The 18,506-nt window shown below is 40.3% G+C and overlaps 1 protein-coding gene across 32 annotated transcripts in view; it reads left to right on the top strand.

The window, feature by feature from the left end:
* tcf7l2 (transcription factor 7 like 2) overlaps positions 1-18,506 on the top strand; it is a 192,187-nt gene that overhangs the window by 171,652 nt on the left and 2,029 nt on the right. For 4 of the 32 annotated variants that reach the window (XM_063071946.1, XM_063071951.1, XM_063071958.1 and 1 more), the window contains 8 exons: positions 56-142; positions 8,510-8,650; positions 9,086-9,248; positions 9,908-10,015; positions 10,359-10,407; positions 11,184-11,256; positions 11,538-11,610; positions 12,644-12,668. In XM_063071946.1, the coding sequence (XP_062928016.1) occupies positions 56-142; positions 8,510-8,650; positions 9,086-9,248; positions 9,908-10,015; positions 10,359-10,407; positions 11,184-11,256; positions 11,538-11,610; positions 12,644-12,668 (719 nt within the window). Of the gene's footprint in view, positions 1-55; positions 143-8,509; positions 8,651-9,085; positions 9,249-9,907; positions 10,016-10,358; positions 10,408-11,183; positions 11,257-11,537; positions 11,611-12,291; positions 12,350-12,643; positions 12,669-13,048 lie in introns of those variants that run through there. The other 28 variants (XM_063071948.1, XM_063071952.1, XM_063071947.1 and 25 more) reach the window with 19 other exon arrangements.

The raw sequence follows: 18,506 nt of genomic DNA on the forward strand, positions 1-18,506 counted from the left end.
GCGAGCTCACAACAGCAGAAGTTTCCAGTTATTTTTTTTCCCTTTTTCTTTTCAGGCAAGGTCAACCTGTTTACCCAATCACAACAGGGGGATTTCGGCACCCTTACCCTACTGCCCTCACTGTCAATGCTTCCATGTCAAGGTGGGTACTTTTTGGTCTGGTGACAATCAGATTTTTTTTGTTAAGCCAATAACCTTCCAACCATTTTCTCAACAGCCTCTTTTGTTTTACATCAGTGTTGGCCATTTGTTTTCATTGAATGAGGACACTTTGTGTCCTTTTTTTCTGAATGAAGGTTTGCCGTCTGGCATTTACATTGATCTTATCGTGAACGAGCAAGCTGAATACCATTCCGTAACTAAATGCCATAAATGAACCTGCAAGTGACGCCGTTGGAATGGAGCCTTTGAGACCAGTTCATTTATAATGTACACAAATATTGACTGAGTGGTAAAATATTGTCCCCAAGGGAAGGTGGAAGTGTGAGGAGCATGCCACAATTATTGCACACTTTACATCAATGTTGGAGCCCGAGGGACAATCTTTTAGTACTTTCAGGCAGCAAAATGCAGTTAATATTTATTATACCCAGTGGGCAGAGTCACTTATTGCTACTAGAGCCACACTAAGTCAGTTCAGAGAGCAATAATCTTCATTCTTGCATCACAGGTTAACATCGAATTACTGAGAAAAAAATCCGCTCTTCCACTTGGAGGCGTACAGCTCTTTCTATGGAGCCAATTGGCAGCGATGTTCAGGCACTTTAACAGTGTGCATTCACGCCATAGGCTTTGATATCCAAAAGTAGGCGACAATTTATGGCAGCTGTTGGCCAACACTTCATTAGACTGGTGGTCCAAACAAGGACCTGTTTGGCCTTTGGGCACTTGGGTGAGGGGAGGGGAAACAGAATTTACAGTGATTAGTTCCACTCAGTAAACATTTGGATGCCTTGAATGCCTGTTTTCTTTTAGATCTTGGTAGCACCTTATCTAGTGCATTGCACAATTCAAGTTAAATATTACTCTCCGCAATTACCCACCACAACATTTTGTATCCTCCCATGTCCAGACTGGGTGGCTTAACCTAAAATGATCCTTTCAGGGACACAGGAGTCTGAAGTGCAGCAGTGGATAGGCCTTAAACTCTTACCTCAGCTTGAGATCTTGTTCCTGCTTTTTCATAAACTATAATTTTGCCCATACAAATTACCAACAGCACAGAGTTGGGATCAATAAATAATTGTTCTAACACAAAAAAATGTAGAAAGTAAATACTAAATTAAGTTTTAAAATACTGAGTTATTTTTGCCTACCAACACTTAGTTGCTCGGTTGTAGTTGGGGTTAACAAATTTATCTTAATTTTCAACACAGTCACTGGCTTCAGACAGAGTATTATCTTCTGCTAGTCTATGGAAGCTGTTTGTTCAAAAGCCACCTGATGACCAGTTACTGAGATATTCTTTAATTTTAAAACTAAGCATTTGCTTATCTGAAACAGCCAGCCAATTGCAATGTCTACTGGTTCAGTGTTAGTGTTACCGATACTTTCTTTGGACGCATAGCGCAGAGTAATGTGGAAAAATGCCGTATTCACAATATAGGGAGCCAGACTGATCTCTAAATTACGACATAGAAGACTGTGAGCTCAGTCACATACAGTACTGTGCAAAAGTCTTAAGCACATACATTAGGCTAGGCCTGAGACCTTTGCACGGTTCTGTATTTGTCAATATGGAGCGGAGAGCAAGTTCCAAAATCTAGCAGGTGCACAGGATGCTGGGAATGGTGAGGATGGAGCATTGCAGGAGGGATGTAGGACAGGTGGCAGAGAAGGGATGCCAGGGGTGGGGTGGGTGGTGGTGACACACACAGCCCTGAAACACCAGGCAAGGTAATTTGTTTCCTAACAATCGGTTTATTGATAATTATAGAATGTCTCTCTGGTGCTTCCTGCTCCCTCCATCCTCCCTTCCCCTTTTCCCAACTACGATTCCCCTTTCTCTGTCCCCTTCCCACTCTCAGTCCACAATCGAGACCCAGATCAGAACCGGGTTTATTATCGCTCACGTGTGTCATGAAATTTGCTGTTTTTGCAGCAGTAGTATAGTGTAATACATAAAATGACTGCAATACTGTGCAAAAGTCTTAAGCACATATGTATAGCTAGGATGCCTAAGGCCTTTGTATGTATGAAGGTGGTTGGGATACAGAAATGAGAGTACTTAGCTCAGTAGTGTTAAGTGTTATTTGGTAACAGGAAAGACATAGCATACAGTACTGTGCAAAAGTCTTAGGCACCTTAGCTATTGTACGGTATGTGTCCAAGGCTTTTGCACGGTTCTGAATATAACCATCACAACTACTCTTCATAATCACAATCTTTTCCAAATTCTTAAGTGAGTTTCCTGCCTGCAACACTCTTGGCTACTTTAGTTGTCTCGAGTAAACCAGTGATTGCATTGGCCTTGTGCATATAAGATGGCACTTCACTTCAGAGAAATGTGCAGTTAACCCGAACCGGAAACTTTAGTGAACCTACCTGTTGCTGCAGTAAGGAAATTCCGGTAAAGGGTAAGCTGCAGGGACAGGAGCCACAACGGGAAACAGTTTTGAGTTATCCCGAATGTTCACTTTTGGCAGAGGACAAATCAGATTGCAAAAGCAGCAAAATAAAATATTACAAGTGAATGTGAAATAAAAATGTAATATTTCTAATTGAGAATCGAGTTAAGTCACTGACCTATCTTTGTTGTGTTTCTGATTTGCAACGGCAAGTTTTAAGACTAAAAGCATTCATTTTTAGGCTGCGCCATTGATTTGTCCCCAGAGCGGAGGAATTCATTGTAGATTGGCTATAAACTTACTACCAGCCACAGAATGTCAGTTTTCACAATGACTTCATCACATGATTCATTTTGGCATGGGTCTGCTCTTAAATTACATGTTCGGTTTAACTAACTCCTGCCATTTTTACTGGTGTGGAAGTACTTTTACCGGCCAATGTTAAGGCACAGGCAGTGTGTAAGTAAGGGAGCACGTGTGCTTTCTTGGATGTGGTACCTGCCCTTTTAGACACGATGTTACCCCTGCTTCCTTGGGTGGTTTTCACTCAGAGGCACAATGGAACAGAACAACAATATCATTTAGGATTGAGATACAGCCTTTCCCACCCTTTAACCCACACCACTCAGCAACCCACATACTAATACAGGACAATTTGCAATGGCCAATTAACCTACCAACAGGTACGTTTTTGGACTGTGGGAGGAAATCCGAGCACCCGGAGGAAATTCACGCGGTCACATCCAAAACTGCTTACAGGCAGCAGTGGGAATTGAACTGGGGTCAATTCCCACTGATACTATAAAGCGTTGTGCTAACGACTACGCTACCGTTCCACCGTGTCGTGCATGTAACCAGACCCACTGCAGCTTTTGAACTGCACAGAGTTTTGAGTGTACGTAGTTGGTTTCTCGTTCTGGAAGCAAGCTGTCATGTGACTTCACAGCTGTTTCCAGCCTAATCAGAATCAGCCACTTCCTTTGGAAGCTGCTCCATTATGGAAGCAAGCTGTTAAAAGCTATTTCATGTCCTTGGCTATGGCTGTACCAATGCATTCTAACTGTCAATTCAATTATTGAAAGATTAGAATAGAAATTAAATTAGGTTTGGAACTATCCATTTGGCCATCTTTTCATGTCCTCGATTATTCTGTACTGTGTAGCTGATTAGTAGCACACTAGTCCTGACCTTATGCATTGTGTTCCTATACACCTGGAGCTACCCAAGGAGGTAGCAAGTGGAACGGGCAGAATTATTCAAAGCAGATCTAATAAGACAGCATGCTCTTAAAGGTGTATTGTCATCACGATACATAAGCACACACTTATTCTCACACAATCTGTATATCAATTGGCTGTCTCATCAACTAAAGGTCAAAGCTTTGTTGCAACAAAGCCAATAGTATTCTGTAAATTGTGTACAGAGTATTCCCCCTCAGCCAGCTCACTAGTTGTATTTTTAGCTTTCTTTTGGGGCTAAAATCAAATTATATGAATTAGACCCCCATATTGATACTATATAAGCTGGCCGGTGGTGTAGTGGTTTCAGCGCCAGACTTCGAGGCAAATGGTCCCAGGTTCAAATCCGGCTGGCCCCTTGCACGCTTTCCATTTGTGCTGGGTTGAGCGTCAAGCTAGCAACTTGGCCTCGTAAAAACCTAACAGGTGCTAAGGAAGCTGCAAGGTTGCTGGCGTAATAGAGGGGGCAGTAGTGAAAATGGCACTACCCAATACCTAGCTCATCTCATTACTGAATGTGCACATTGTCCATGAGAGCAATTGGTAAACTTTCACTCACTGTTTCCTCATGGTCTGATATTAAGTGTGATTTTCAAAGATTAGTAAATCCAAGGGACTTCTAGGCCTTTATAATTGGTAACTGCAGCAGTGTATTCTTGAATTTCTTTTATACTGAGCCACCACATGTATTTGGACTCGCATTGAATCTATCCCTCTTGCACTCGTTCCCTTTACCCCTTTTGATTATTGCTTCCTGTGGCTGCTCTTTAGATCCTAAACACAAAAAAAAAATCAACACAAAACTTCTAGGCTTGTATCATTAAACTGTGCAGCTGAGAACATTCAGTGCTGGTGTATGGAGCCTAAATACTGACAACAAATTATGCCTGCAAGCTTCGATATAATTATAGAATTGGTAAACTATATTGTGGCAATAATGAGGCCATCGTAATGGAAAAACGCAATAATTTTAACAAGATTAATTGTGCCAGCTGTGTAAAATTTAAATAGGTATTTAGCAATACTGAAGGAGACATAAAAAAGTAATGAGGCATTGTAAATCTGTGTCTAATTTTAACTAGCTGATGTAGCTGCCATGGTGAATAAAATCTGTATATATTGAAGTTTGCAACACACCAGGTCTCATCACTCTGTACAATGTTAATGTCCGCGCACATACAATAAACACAAACAACAGTAAACAAGAAAGTGGTAAACAGCGACGCATCAGTGCTGTTCAGCATTCTGAAAGCTACTGTTTTGATAGGGGGCTTTGACTGCATACACACAGCCCCAATTAATATGGTACCAGCTAATTTCCCAGTGGCTACAAGTATATTTACAAACTACTCGATGACACAGTATTTAAGCAATCACTAATTGCTCCTAATGATGGGTTTATTTTCTGTTCATCTGATTTAGAGTTCAGCTAATTTAATTGGTGGAGGTTTAGACTTTCCTGATAGGCTGAAAGAGCTAATGCATTTTGATGGTAGTTGTTAATTAAATTAGCATAGATTATTAGCAAGGGTTGCCATCTCTGGAGACCGAGTAGATCTGTCTGTGAAAGCAGAGCATTTAATAGGGGCAGGACAAATTAAGGCCTTTAAACAAAAAATAAAATGTAGTTGTTCAGCAGTATAACTACTGGGCTTCACGGTAGCCTGGTGGTTTGCACGACACTATTACAGCTTGGGGCGTTCCAGAGTTTGGAGTTCAATTTCTGCACTGTTCCATAGGGAGTCTCTGTGCGTCCTCCCTGGGTTTTCCCGGCTGCTCTGGTTTCCTCCCACACTCGAGAGACGTATCTGGGAGGTTAATTGGTCATTGTCAATTAGGTGATTAGGTCAACATAAATTGGGAGCTGTTGGGCAGCATGGCTCAAAGGGCTGGTAGTCCCTACTCCGCACTGTATTGCTAAATAAAAATATTTCTATTTATTTATTTAATGAGACGCAGCATGGAGTGGAGCCTTCCGGCCCTCGGAGCCACACCACATAACTGCCCACTGATTTAACCCTAGCCTGATCACAGGACAGTTTACAATGAATGTTTTTGGACTGTGGGAGGAAATCAGAGCACGCGAAGGAAATGCACGCAGTGACGGGGAGAAATCCCTTACAGACAGCAGCGGGAATTGAATCCCAGTCATCTGTACTGTCAGGTGTTGTGTTGAACACTACATTACTGTGCGGCCCCACTTTAGTGGAATAGAGTAAAGAAGAATGTAAACTCGAGAGATTCTGCAGATGCTGGAAACACACACGAAACACCACAGGAACTCAGCAGGTCAGGCAGTATCCGTGGAAATGAGTAAACAGCCGACGTTTGGGGCCGAGGCTCTTCACCAGGAAACCTACGTTATGAAAAAAGGATGTGTTAGAAATGTCCAAAAACCTCCGTTGTTACGTTTGTGTTCCTGGCAGGTAAGGCGGGAGCTGTGAGGGCAGAAGGTGTGCATCACAAAAGCAAAAGAGGAAGGCATAGGGTTTGTGTCTCGAATGATGTTGCTGATTTTGGGTTGTATCTCTTTTGATCTCCCCCTTATACACATACATACATACATACATACAGACACACACAGACACACACACACACACACACACACACACACACTCTCTCTCTCCTCCCCACAAATAGGGGCCAGGTTAGCAGTGAAAGAATGCGATCCTCACACTTGTGAAGGCAATCGTTAAAGCAACTTAGTTTTTTTTCCTATAGGGCCGCATATTAGTTATTCCGATATAAGGGGGAAGAAAAAGAAGAAAAGGCATTTGTGCGGTAGTCGGGTGATGGAAGAACACGTCTGTATTATTCGTATGACATCCATAGGAAATGTAGTCTCCATGCCCTGCCAGAGCACACCTTTTGATATTTATTCCAACCAGCAGCAGGGCAGTGATTTCTTGGAATTAAGTGATGGGTCATTATACTTTAAACACAGCAGAGAGGCATAGACTGGCAATTAAACAGCAAAAGCTGACACTCACTTGTGCCACCCCTGTGACCTTGTTAGATTGAGATGTTAGAGCTTCAGGCCCCCTCAGCCTGGTAAATTGGCTGAAGGTGCTTCTCCTGACTAGGGCCTGCTCTGAAATGTGCCGCCTTCAAAGGGATCAGCATCATGTATAAACCATAATGTGGGTTTGCGGTGGTTCAGAAAGCTCGGGAAAATTGAGCTTGGAAAAGATGAGAGATAACAACTGCACAGGGAGAGGAGGGGGAATAATGACAAACTGGCTGCAACTCAAAGAGGCTGTTTTTTTTTGCAAGGGGGAGCAAAAGCATCCCACAGCTCGCACATAAAACGAAGTCAGGCAGATGACATGCAGTTAACAGAAACATGTCAACAGTGAAATAAAGTGAGAGTGAACGTGATAGAAGCCCCAGAGACACCGGGGAACAAAAATGAGTTTGTTCGTAACATGGCCTGCAAGTTTATGCACATCATTATATTCTGGCTTGAAGCCATAAAAGCAGTCAGGATTTTTTCATAATTAACTGTTTAGAATTTTCAGTTTTTACAATGGAAAATATTATTTATATATTCCTTCAGAATTATGTAGTTCTATCTATATAACTCATTTATACCAAACATGAAATGTTATTTATCATATCCTCATTCAGATATACCTATTAAATAATGCAACAGCTAAAACAAATTTCAACTATTTTATAGGTAGTGTGGAAGTAATCACCTTATGATAGATTGACATTTTATAGTGTCCATTAACTTATGAGCCCTCATAAGTCTCTTCAGGTAATGAAATAAATGGAGCCACTTCATCGGATGAAGAATAATAGGCTTGAGATTTTGAAAGCTCTAGCGCCCTATAAAATGCTTCACCTGTCTACCATCTTATGTTTGCATGCTATCAGTAAATGGTTTTTTTTTCTGCTGCTCACCTTGATAATATTTCACTCTAGGAATAAGAAATTTGTGCCCTTCAGCTAACACCGTCACATTTTGCATGGTGTGTATTCGGACAAACACATTTGCTCCACTATCAATTTGCTGTTTTAGTACGAGCAGTGAATACATTATTATGGTAACAGAAAGTCATTATGCTGGTGTAATATGTGATGGGTGGGGATGAAGTTGATGTAGTACAAATTCAGACTGAAAAATCAAGATTCTAATTTGATTAAATGTAAGATGGGACAAATTTAAGAAAAATTGTTTGGCTGCATGCAAAAATAATTCCAAAGTGGAGTATGTTTATTATTTCAATAATATTTGGGTAATCTTGTTTATGTATATTGTTTAATTAAGCATTCTTGTTCATTTAAATAATTTATGACTGGTTATATATAAAAATACACTAATTGCATACGTCATCATGTGACCGTATGATACGTGCACACCTCACTGAAAGACAAAGTTACACCCACATTTCTTGGACTCGTGTTTCCTTGAAATAGTTTAATGTTTTGAAGTTATAAAACATAACACAAAGTAGCCCTACAAAGCTCATTTCTGATGAGCTTGGTAGCAATACTGCAAGAAAATTGTATTTTTATAAAATTCTACACCCTTCAATGTTGTGTACTTAAAGACAACCAGTTTTGTAATGGAGTGATCTTAGTGTCAGTAATGACATAGAGGTGATAGTGACAGCTTATAATTGCATATGATTTTGTTTGTATATCAAATGTGTGTCCATCCCTTCCGTTCATTCATTTCTGTTCTGTTGATTTACACAGTTTTCTCTCTGGTAGGTTCCCCCCACACATGGTTCCTCCGCACCACAGTTTACATACAACGGGAATTCCCCATCCGGCTATAGTCACACCAACTGTTAAACAGGAGTCTTCCCAGAGTGACATCGGATCCCTCAATAACTCGTAAGTCTTTTTTGTCCGTACTCTCTGCCACATCACATTCAACGTGTCAGCAATTAATTTATTACATCCCTACAATATTTAATTAATGCACTTTATTTATGCATAATTCATGTGTAGATATAACTCTTGCACTTTCCTGAGCTATTGTGTGTTACATGTAGTACTCTGCTTTACATTCCGGACCGGAGAAATGTTGTCTCGGTTGATGGTATATAGCTAAGTAATCTTGACTTGTCTAAAGCTCACTTTATTTTTACGTGAAGCTAAGCTGAAACTTAAAAAATTGAAGGTCTGTTTAAAATTATGAAATATACACTGTTGGTTTAGAGTTTTCTTTGTTGATTTTGATAATGTTGTTAATCATGTAGTGTTTTCAGAAGAGAAATGACCACTTTACTTCACTGAGGTAGTTGGTAATTGTACACATTTCCTCAGAAAACATCATCAGGACACCAAAAAAGAAGAGGAAAAGAAAAAGCCACACATAAAGAAGCCTCTGAACGCATTCATGTTGTACATGAAGGAAATGAGAGCAAAAGTGGTAGCGGAGTGTACGCTGAAGGAGAGTGCGGCAATCAATCAGATTCTTGGCCGACGGGTAAGCATCTTGAACCAACAGAAGTTTACAAGAATAGTTTGGAGGAAGAATCTGATTGATCAGGGCAATCAGCATAAAGTGTAGGACACATTTCATACAGCATATCTGTAAACATTGGAAGCAAGTGCTCTGATAACATTGAAGGATACAGCATGCAGTGTGATCTGTTTTACTAACAGGGAACAGTTTAATGCCAGCATTTAAAATGGACTAGAAGAGCCTCATTAAGATACTGTAAACATCTGTCTGGCTCTGATGCTGTGTATGTTAAGCATTACTTTTCCATACACAAATTCCTCCTCATCTGTAAAACAACTAAACCTTTTTCACCATTGTTCTGAATTGATTCAGCTCATTTCTTTCCTGGTTTTCAAATTAATTTTTTTTTTGTTACATTCTCTCTCTTGTCCAACTTAAGCATAGGTGGAGATCAACTGATACTCTGTGGTTTGTTTTGCTGTAAATTCTAGTTTATGATCCTTAATATTAAAATGTTCATGCTTATAGATGGGTTAATCTTGATGTGTTCTGTTTCATTGTGGAATATAGCTCTTTAACAATTTCACAACAGTTCTCAAGATCAATTCATACAATATTTTATGTAATTAATATGTTCTGTTTCTCTCACCCTGCCATGCCTCAACCGTGCCTATCTGCAGTGGCATGCTTTGTCTAGAGAAGAGCAAGCGAAATACTATGAGTTAGCCAGAAAGGAACGGCAGCTTCATATGCAACTCTACCCAGGCTGGTCAGCACGAGATAACTACGTAAGTTCCATTCTTGAACACTTTCACTGCTCCCCACCCTTCCCTGTTCCTTTTTACCCCCCCTCTCTGCAGGCCCGGTGGCGTACACTTCATACACGTCAGTTTAATGCTACAAGTAATGACTGGAGTGAAGCTGACGGCATTCTGCTGTCTTGAGGGCCTTTTGCATGCCACAGAGCTGTCGTTCATTTTGTTTTCTGCTTCTCAGCGCTGATTGAACTGTGTGTGGTTTTTTTTTATTCTTTAGTAGCGTTTTGAGTCTGGTTGGCACGGTTTTGTGAATCTAATGGACAAACTGAGCTTGTGTTTCTTCCCCTCCCCACTTGCTTTCTCTCCCTAATAGGGCAAGAGGAAGAAGAGGAAAAGGGAAAAGCAGGCAGGGGAGACGAATGGTAAGTAGGCAGCAATTATCTTCCATAATAGAAGGCACCCTTCCCTTCACAAACCAGAATAACGATGTTTAATCACGTGAAACCCTAGCTGCTGCTAATCTTGTTTTATAACATTGTTAATTATAATTGTATGTGTATAGTTTAATTTTATGGCTGGTTTGTCTCTACAAGACTGATAAAGTAATCATTGCATGTATCTTAGATATTCTAATGCTTGTTTTTATGGAACACTTTTTAAAAAACAAATATTGCATTAGCTATGGTAACAAAATATTTTAAAGCTTATTGTAGTTTGTACTTATTGTCTTGTATTGATATTAATTTGGGCTGTACCTGTTTTCTGATGCATCCTCATAATTAGCCTTGCGTGCCAGACTAATCCCGTTCTGTTTGCCCTGAGAAGGCATGCATGTAATATTGACCCCGCTCTTCCTGCTTCTTCTGCAAAGCACTTTAACTTCCTTCACCTAATTCAAGCCTAACATCCTTCGCTGGTGCTAACCTTCCGGTTTCTCACTCAGCCCACTCATCTTCTTTTGTGAATTCTGATTAAAATCAACTATAAAATAATGCAAATTTGTATTGCCGCACAATGTTGGTGCTTTTTAAAATGGGTGCAAAGAATACAGCTGTGATTTTTTTTTAATACATTTGTTTGAAATTAGAGGGCATTGCTGATCACTGGTAACAGATAAATTGATTTATTCCATTTTGTTTTCTTGTCTCTCCTTCTTCCTTTTCTGTCTCCTCTGCTCGCTTTCTTCCAATTTGTTCAGATCTGAGCGCTCCTAAGAAATGCCGAGCGCGCTTTGGCCTTGATCAACAGAATAACTGGTGCGGCCCGTGCAGGTGTGTATCGTTTTCCCAGGTTTGCTATGGTTGGTTTCCGCTGGTTTAAATTGGCACTTTCCCCTTCATGCTCTCACCGTCTCAGTGTTTTGATTGGACGCTGATTCCAGCCCTTGCGCCTGTTGGTGCTCGGCAGTGTGAATTTTTGGATTTCTTTCTTTAAATGCGATGAGGGGAGAATGCCAACTTGGCCTGCTAAACCACTAGCTCTGGCTGAGATGTCACATCCAGTGAGCAGAACCCTCCATTTGCTGTTTTTTTTGTTTACTTCATGCTAACAGATGCAAATACTCCAAAGAAGTGTCGGGCATTGTTCGGGCTAGACCAACAGAATTTATGGTGCAAACCTTGCAGGTATACTCCCATTAGGCCTTCCGGAATTAAATATGCCCTTTATTGGATTTGTAGTGCATTCATGTGACTGTTCCTGTGCTCTAATGTGCTAATATTCTATAGCTTTTTTGCAGATTTTGTTTTTTTTCCCCCTTTTTATTTTATCTGTTGCCTTTTTATTAGCGGCATTGGTCTGTCTCCTTGCAAGCACTATTCACCTTCATTCTTCCCCCTCCCCTCCGCCCCCCCCGGCCCTTCCCAAACGGTGGTTGCGATGGGCCTGTGACCTTGTGTCGGAGATTGGTGCAGTGAAACCTAGGGAAGAGGAGACTTGTAAACTGGCTGGAACTACTAACCGCACTCGACGCATTAAAGATCTGTTATTACATGTTTAAGTATAATGTAGAAAATTCTGCCACTTTTGGGCGAACATGACTTCATTGCAGTTCTTAGTGCACAAAGTGTACTGATAATCTGTGCACGAGGCCATTATAATGAGTAAATGTGGAATTTCATCGTGCAGAGCTGACAGTTAATTTATTTTTGAAGTTACCTTATTAATATAGAGTAATAATAGTTGCCTCACCTGAGTAATTATCACAGCGTTGTACAACACAAGTTTCCGACAAGCAGAAAGGTGTATGTGCACTCCAGTAACTGTCTTTTTACATTTTTATGTATTAATCGCCAATTTATTTTTAGTAATTGGGCGTCATACCAGCTACAAGCTCGTTCAGAGGAAACTTTCATTTTCAGGCGAGTGCAAAATCTGTTGGACTATCTTTTTAAATAACAGCAATTAAGTTTTTTTTTCTCTCTCATAGTTGTCTTACAATTTGGTTTAACTAAACAAACTCAGGCATCAAACGGTCAAAGGCTTATCCACCACAGCTAATCTGCATACTCTAGAATTTTCTCGAACTTTTCCTATTACCAATTCTCTAATTCTGAGGACTTGACTGGGTAGAGGGAGTGAATGTTCTGTCCTGTTTATATACACCTTCCTGTTGACCGCATTTGGTTAAATCTTATTTCTTTGTCCTGACACATGCAGTCTTTGAAGTGGGAATGTTGTCATGGTAGGTATTTGTTTCTTCAAAGTTGAAACTTTTTTGTTTATCACGTGCACCTGGTGCTTGCTGTTTTCTTCCTTTTCGTATCATTTCTGCTGCTTCAGAATGTGTGGGCAGTCTCTCTCACCCCATTTAATTGTCGATAATTGAACATACATGGGTAAAGTCTGCTGATGTAATGAGGTTTGTAGAGACTGTACACGTGTTTGTGTGTTTCTCTTTTTAACTCGTCTTTGTTGGCATGTGTGTTAAGAGTAACTACCATCATTCTATAATCACAACCGTAAAGTGTAATTAATATTTAAGTATAATTGTGCTTCTGACTAAATTACATGATTAGTAGATTGATATGTTCGTCTTTTTTTGTTTGAATGTGTCGTTTCTAGTATATGGTGCTCAAATTAAAAGCAAATATAATGCAAGATGCAGCATGGACAATTGCCAAGTGATGGATGAACATCCGTGAGCTACTTACAGGCAATTGCCAATTGATACTGGGAGGATTTGTACATTAACAGTAATAAATTGGTCACTTCCTTTAAAGGACTTTCATCATTTTGGCTATAATGAACTCTGCAGATTTTTGTATTGGTTAGTTCTTTGGAAAATTAATTTTCAAATTGTAAAATCACTTACTTGCTTAAATTTAACATAAATAGTAAAACATGATCAGTAAGAAATCAAGCAAATAAATACTAGGCGTTCTTCAAATGATTTTAAATGCATGTTTGTTTTCTTTAACACTATTGAATGCTTCGTAATAAAATTGTCTCTTTCTCATTACAAATACCCAACCTGACCTAGGGTTAGCATGTCAGTTGAGGAAATTTCTTCAAAAATTGTTTTGAGTACGTTTAACTTGATATTCTTTAGGCCTTGCTACCGTAATTATGCTGTCTACATAGCTATTAAATCAAGCTTTGGGTTTCCTGAAACAGTTTTATCACCAATTGTCCATTCAGTCCTGTGCTTTTGATAGTACGGGTGTGAGTACTCCAGTTTATTTCAGTTAGCTAATTGTTTTTGAATCCAGGCAGGGTAAAGAATCCAGGGACGAAGTATTGGTGGGCTCTGATACTGTATGGAAGCACTATAGTCAGTCACTACTCCATCCCAGCAGTGTTGTCACCCAGTCCTACCCGAATGGTTACTAGGCAGTGCTGTATTATTTGACAACTCAAAATAGGGGTGGTCAAATGTATTCACACCCTTTTAAGCTAGTTCAGTTAGATAAAGCCAACCAAATTATTATAAACTGTAGATTGAAACTTCAGATCTTGCTTTTAAAAAAAAAACATAACGTTTTGAAACTACCCAGTGGGCACAGAAATTGGCTTTGAAGTCCAGCTTTCCCTATCTGACCTGAACTAGTGTCCTTTGCATGTGTTTGGCCCGTGTTCCTTCAGACCTTTTCTATGCATGTACCTGTCCAACTGGCATTTAAAAGTGGAAATTGCACCTGCCTTCACCCCTTCTTCTGAGAATTCTTTCCTTATACCCACTGCCTTCTGTGTGGGAAAACTTGCCCTTTAGATAGTCTTTGAATCTTTCCCCTCTCACCTTAAACCTATGCCTCCCAGTCTCTCCTTGTAACTCAAGCCCTCCAGTCCAGGCAGCATTCTTGTGAATCCTTTTACAGCTAGTTCCTTTAGAGAGAGAACTAGCTGAAGTTTTGGGTCAATAATCCTTCATCAGATTCTCTGCTCGAAACTTGTGTTTCACTCTTCACGAATCCCATCAGAATTGTTGAGTGTTTCTTGTATTTTCTGCTTCCATTTCAGATTTCCACCATCTTCAGTAATTTGGTCAACGCGGCTTCCTAAACCCAGACTTCAGTCTGAGATTTCCCTCTATTAACTGTATATTCCCTCTAATTTAGGAAGTATGGAGATTATTTCAACAACATAGTTTTCAGTTTACACATTCTTTTAGGAATGGGCAGTAACATTTCAATTAATTTGATATTTTTCAAAATTGACCAGATAGTTAATTTGAAATTTCTTGACCAAAAAAATGAAGTTCAAAAGACAGTATAGTTTATAATTACAATTTGTTGTGCCAAGGATCCTTGGGATGTGTTAGTGACTCCACATTTGTAGAGCACATAAAGGAGACAAATTAATCAAAACACCAGTGCACATAGTGGCTTCCAAAATCCAAGGCACAGACAGGACTTGCAACTGAATGCCAGACCAACCCTTCGCAGAATGTTGCTGAAAAGTGGGCAATTTTTATAAATGGAATGTAGGATTAAAATAATGTTAATTTGCTAAGAAGTAACTTTTTGGAAAGTAAATGGTATTCTCAGTGGGCTGATCGAGTCTTATAGGCCTTAGATGACGGAAGCTAAGGCTCCAGTCCTGGATGCTCTCAGACAACTCTGACTGTTAAGCCAGGATGCAAAATTATAATATTTATTCTTAGCGACATATTTAAACTATAGAAGCTTTTATTACAAAAACTAAATAATTAAACTTTTTTAGATATAGAAATGCATCAAAACACTAAGAAATAATTCCAAACTATGGCTTAAAGTGACTCTTAGGATTTTCTGTTAACTTACAGACTGGGAGTTCTCATCCAAGTGAATGGGGATTCTGTTCCTACATCAGGTTTGATTGCTGGTGGACTCCCTGGTGTAATGATGCAGAAGTGCAGCACATTGTGGTTGTCAGCACCTGCAGAGACCCACATCAGTCGTGACCGACTCGTCTGGGTACAGCTCAGTGCTGGCATTTCCCTTCAGGGCCACTGCCACTGGCAGCACAGGCCAACCCAAGATATTTATGCCATGGTTTCACATTCATTCATGTGATTCCTCATGCAGTCTTATTGGGAAATTGTGCATTTACCAGCAAAGAAGATGAGTTAAAGACATTACCAGAATTTAGTCTTACAAATTAAAAAGAAGCACCTTGTCAGTAGGATGATTTGGAGTAGACAGAGAAACTGGTCTGTAGCTGAGGAGGAATCATAGATGATGAGCGAAAATAAGAAAAGTAGTTTCTAAACTTATTTTTAAAGAAAAAACATGTATTCCTGCTTTAACCTGGAAGGTGAAAAGGATTTCTGGTGTAATTGACAGAGTAGTCAATTACACCAGGGGTGGTATGGTAGTGTAGTGGTTAGCACAACGCTTCACAGTACCAACAACCTGCGTTCAGTTCTCACCGCTGCCAGTTAAGGAGTTTGTATGTTCTCCCCATGACCGTGTGAATTTCCTCCCACAGTCCAAAAAAGTACCAGTTAACAGGTTAATGGATCATTGTAGATGGTCCTGTGATTAGGCTAGGGTTAAATTGGGAATTGCTGGGCAACGTGGCTTGAAGGGCCTATCCCAGGCCGCATCTCAATAAGTGAATGAACCAAAAAATAAATCATAGTAGGAATCTACCTCTCTGTGTGGCGGGTGGAGATGCGTCTCTATCACAGGAGGTGTAAGGTGCTCCTTCCTTCCATTGGACTGCAGGTCACCCTTGGGCAAGATGTGTAGCACCTGCTTAGTCCCCCAGTGGTAGTCACGTGAAGCCTTGGGAGCAGGTGGTGGATAGTTGTTTGAGCAACCACTGACGCCAGGCAGACAATCTCTGAAGAGTATTGATAATGGCTGGGGTCACCCATCTGGTAAAGGCACTATCCAGAAGATGGCATTGAAAAATTTGCCAGGAACAATCATGGTCAAAGACCGTGATCGCCCATGTTATACGGCACAGCACATAATGATGATATCATACGACATGGCACATGATAATGATGTGTAGGAATCTATGGCTAAACTGGAAGTGAAATTGTGCAGGAGTTTTGGCATCTTGCTTGACATTAACCTTTCATGACTAACAGTTGCTGAAGTTTTCAAACTTTATTCTTGTCCCCATCCCAGCTCTACAGCTGGCTGTTAAGGAATTATTTGCTTTCAATTTGAACTTTGTAGTCCAAATATGTTTGCAATGTGCTGATGCAAACTGAGTCCAGCCACAGACCTATGTTTTTGCTCTCTGTCTTGGTGTCCCTAAGCTGGCTGGTGGCGTAGCAGCATCAGCACCGAACTTCAGAGCGAAGGCTCCCGAGTTCGAATCCAGCCGGCTCCCTTGCACACTTTCCATCCCAGCTGGGTTGAGCTTCGAGCTAGCAACTCGACCTCGTAAAAATAAGAAAGCCTGCTAAGAAAACGCTGTCATGACGGTGTTCTGATGACTTCACTCAGAGTTAAGGGCTTTCTTCTTCTTCTTCTTCTTGGTGTTCATTTATAATATATTTACATCCTAAACTCTGAGAGCTGCAGTTTATGAACTGTTGTGAAGTGTCAGGAAATAAAGCTACCAGTTTAAGTACACCTTCCAGAAATGGTAACTCCAACCCGGAAGCTTTCCATCGTCAGTTCAGGGCTTGAGCTAAGTGAAGACTTATTCACAGGGGCGGCACGGTAGTGTAGAGGTTGGCACAACACTTTACCAGTACCAGCAACCAGGATTCAATTCCTGCCGCTGCCTCTAAGGAGTTTGTCCGTTCTCCCCGTGACCGAGCGGGTTTCCTCAGGGTGCTCCAGTTTCCTCCCACAGTCAAAAGACGTACAGCATTGGTAGGTGAATTGGTTATTGTAAATCGTCCTGTGATTGGGCTAGGATTAGATTGGGGAATTGCTGAGTGGCAGGGCTCGAAGGGCCCATTGCACGCTGTATTGCAATAAATAAATAAACTGCTGCCCGGTGACTAGCAATGATTTTGTTCAGGGTTGGTCTCGAAAGCCCCTATTCATTTGGCAATTACCTAGTTGCATTTCTTTCTCTGTTTTGAGCCCACCAAGTTGGTCCTTTCATCTGCAGCTTTTGTTCTAATGTGGCATGATGTATTGCTTCACTGGCATGTTCCTGTCTGTTACACTGCCCTTTGTTTTGGCGATCCTTGAGTTTAACCGCATGCTTGTGGTCCACGTGGTACCACAGATTTGACCCAGCAGGCTTCTGTGGCTTGAACTGTCTCAGTGTATCTTCCCACCCTGGCCCTGCAGATATGGACACAGGCTTGTAATGGGTGTGAAGTTCCAATGTGGTCTGAGTATTGTTTGTAGTAGCATATTTTCCAAGAAAAATTAATGCCTCCCCCCTTTTTTCCTTTGCAAAATGAAGTAGAAAAAAGATCATTGAAACTGTGAATACTAACATTAATTTTCCTCAATATTTGTGGTGAGAATTCACTGGGGCCTATTGATAAATGTTGTTGTTTGCAAATTTTGCTTGATGGTAGAACTGTAACTTGTTTGTGACATGAATCAAGTGTACTCAAATGATAATGAGTCCGTGGCCAAAATGGTACAGGGTTATGAAGCACAATATATAAAAAAAATCCTTCTTTCCTCTCACAGATAGCTGGAGTGAAAATGATGCATTCAAGGAAATCTATTAATGAATTGAATCAACCAGCCCTTTGTTGACTTTTGTTTTCCATTGCAGACCATTTAAGAATCAGCCACAGCCTGCAGGCCACAGAACCAGTTATTCTTGTTTTTATTTTTTATTTTTTTTCCCCTTTTGAATTTCCATAATTTCTTATTCCTTTTCCTCCTTTCATTCTTTCCTTGAGTATTTTTCTCCTGTCTTCCTCAATTTGGTGCGGTTCTTAACAGATAAAGCCAAAATACTGTAATTTTGCGCGCGTTTCACACCTTGTGGAAGTTTAATCTTATTACATTTAAATAAATTTGTAAATCCCTGTAGATTTTGCTGTCTTAATTGGGACTTGCATTTAGCTATTAAAGTTTTAAATGTCATGGATACAACTTTGTTGCCTGAATAAGATTACTTTCTTTTTCAAATAACCAATTCCATTAGTCTTTTTGCCCTTTAT

Source organism: Mobula hypostoma, chromosome 19, assembly GCF_963921235.1.
Source record: "Mobula hypostoma chromosome 19, sMobHyp1.1, whole genome shotgun sequence".
In the NCBI taxonomy this organism is placed as follows: Eukaryota; Metazoa; Chordata; class Chondrichthyes; order Myliobatiformes; family Myliobatidae; genus Mobula; species Mobula hypostoma.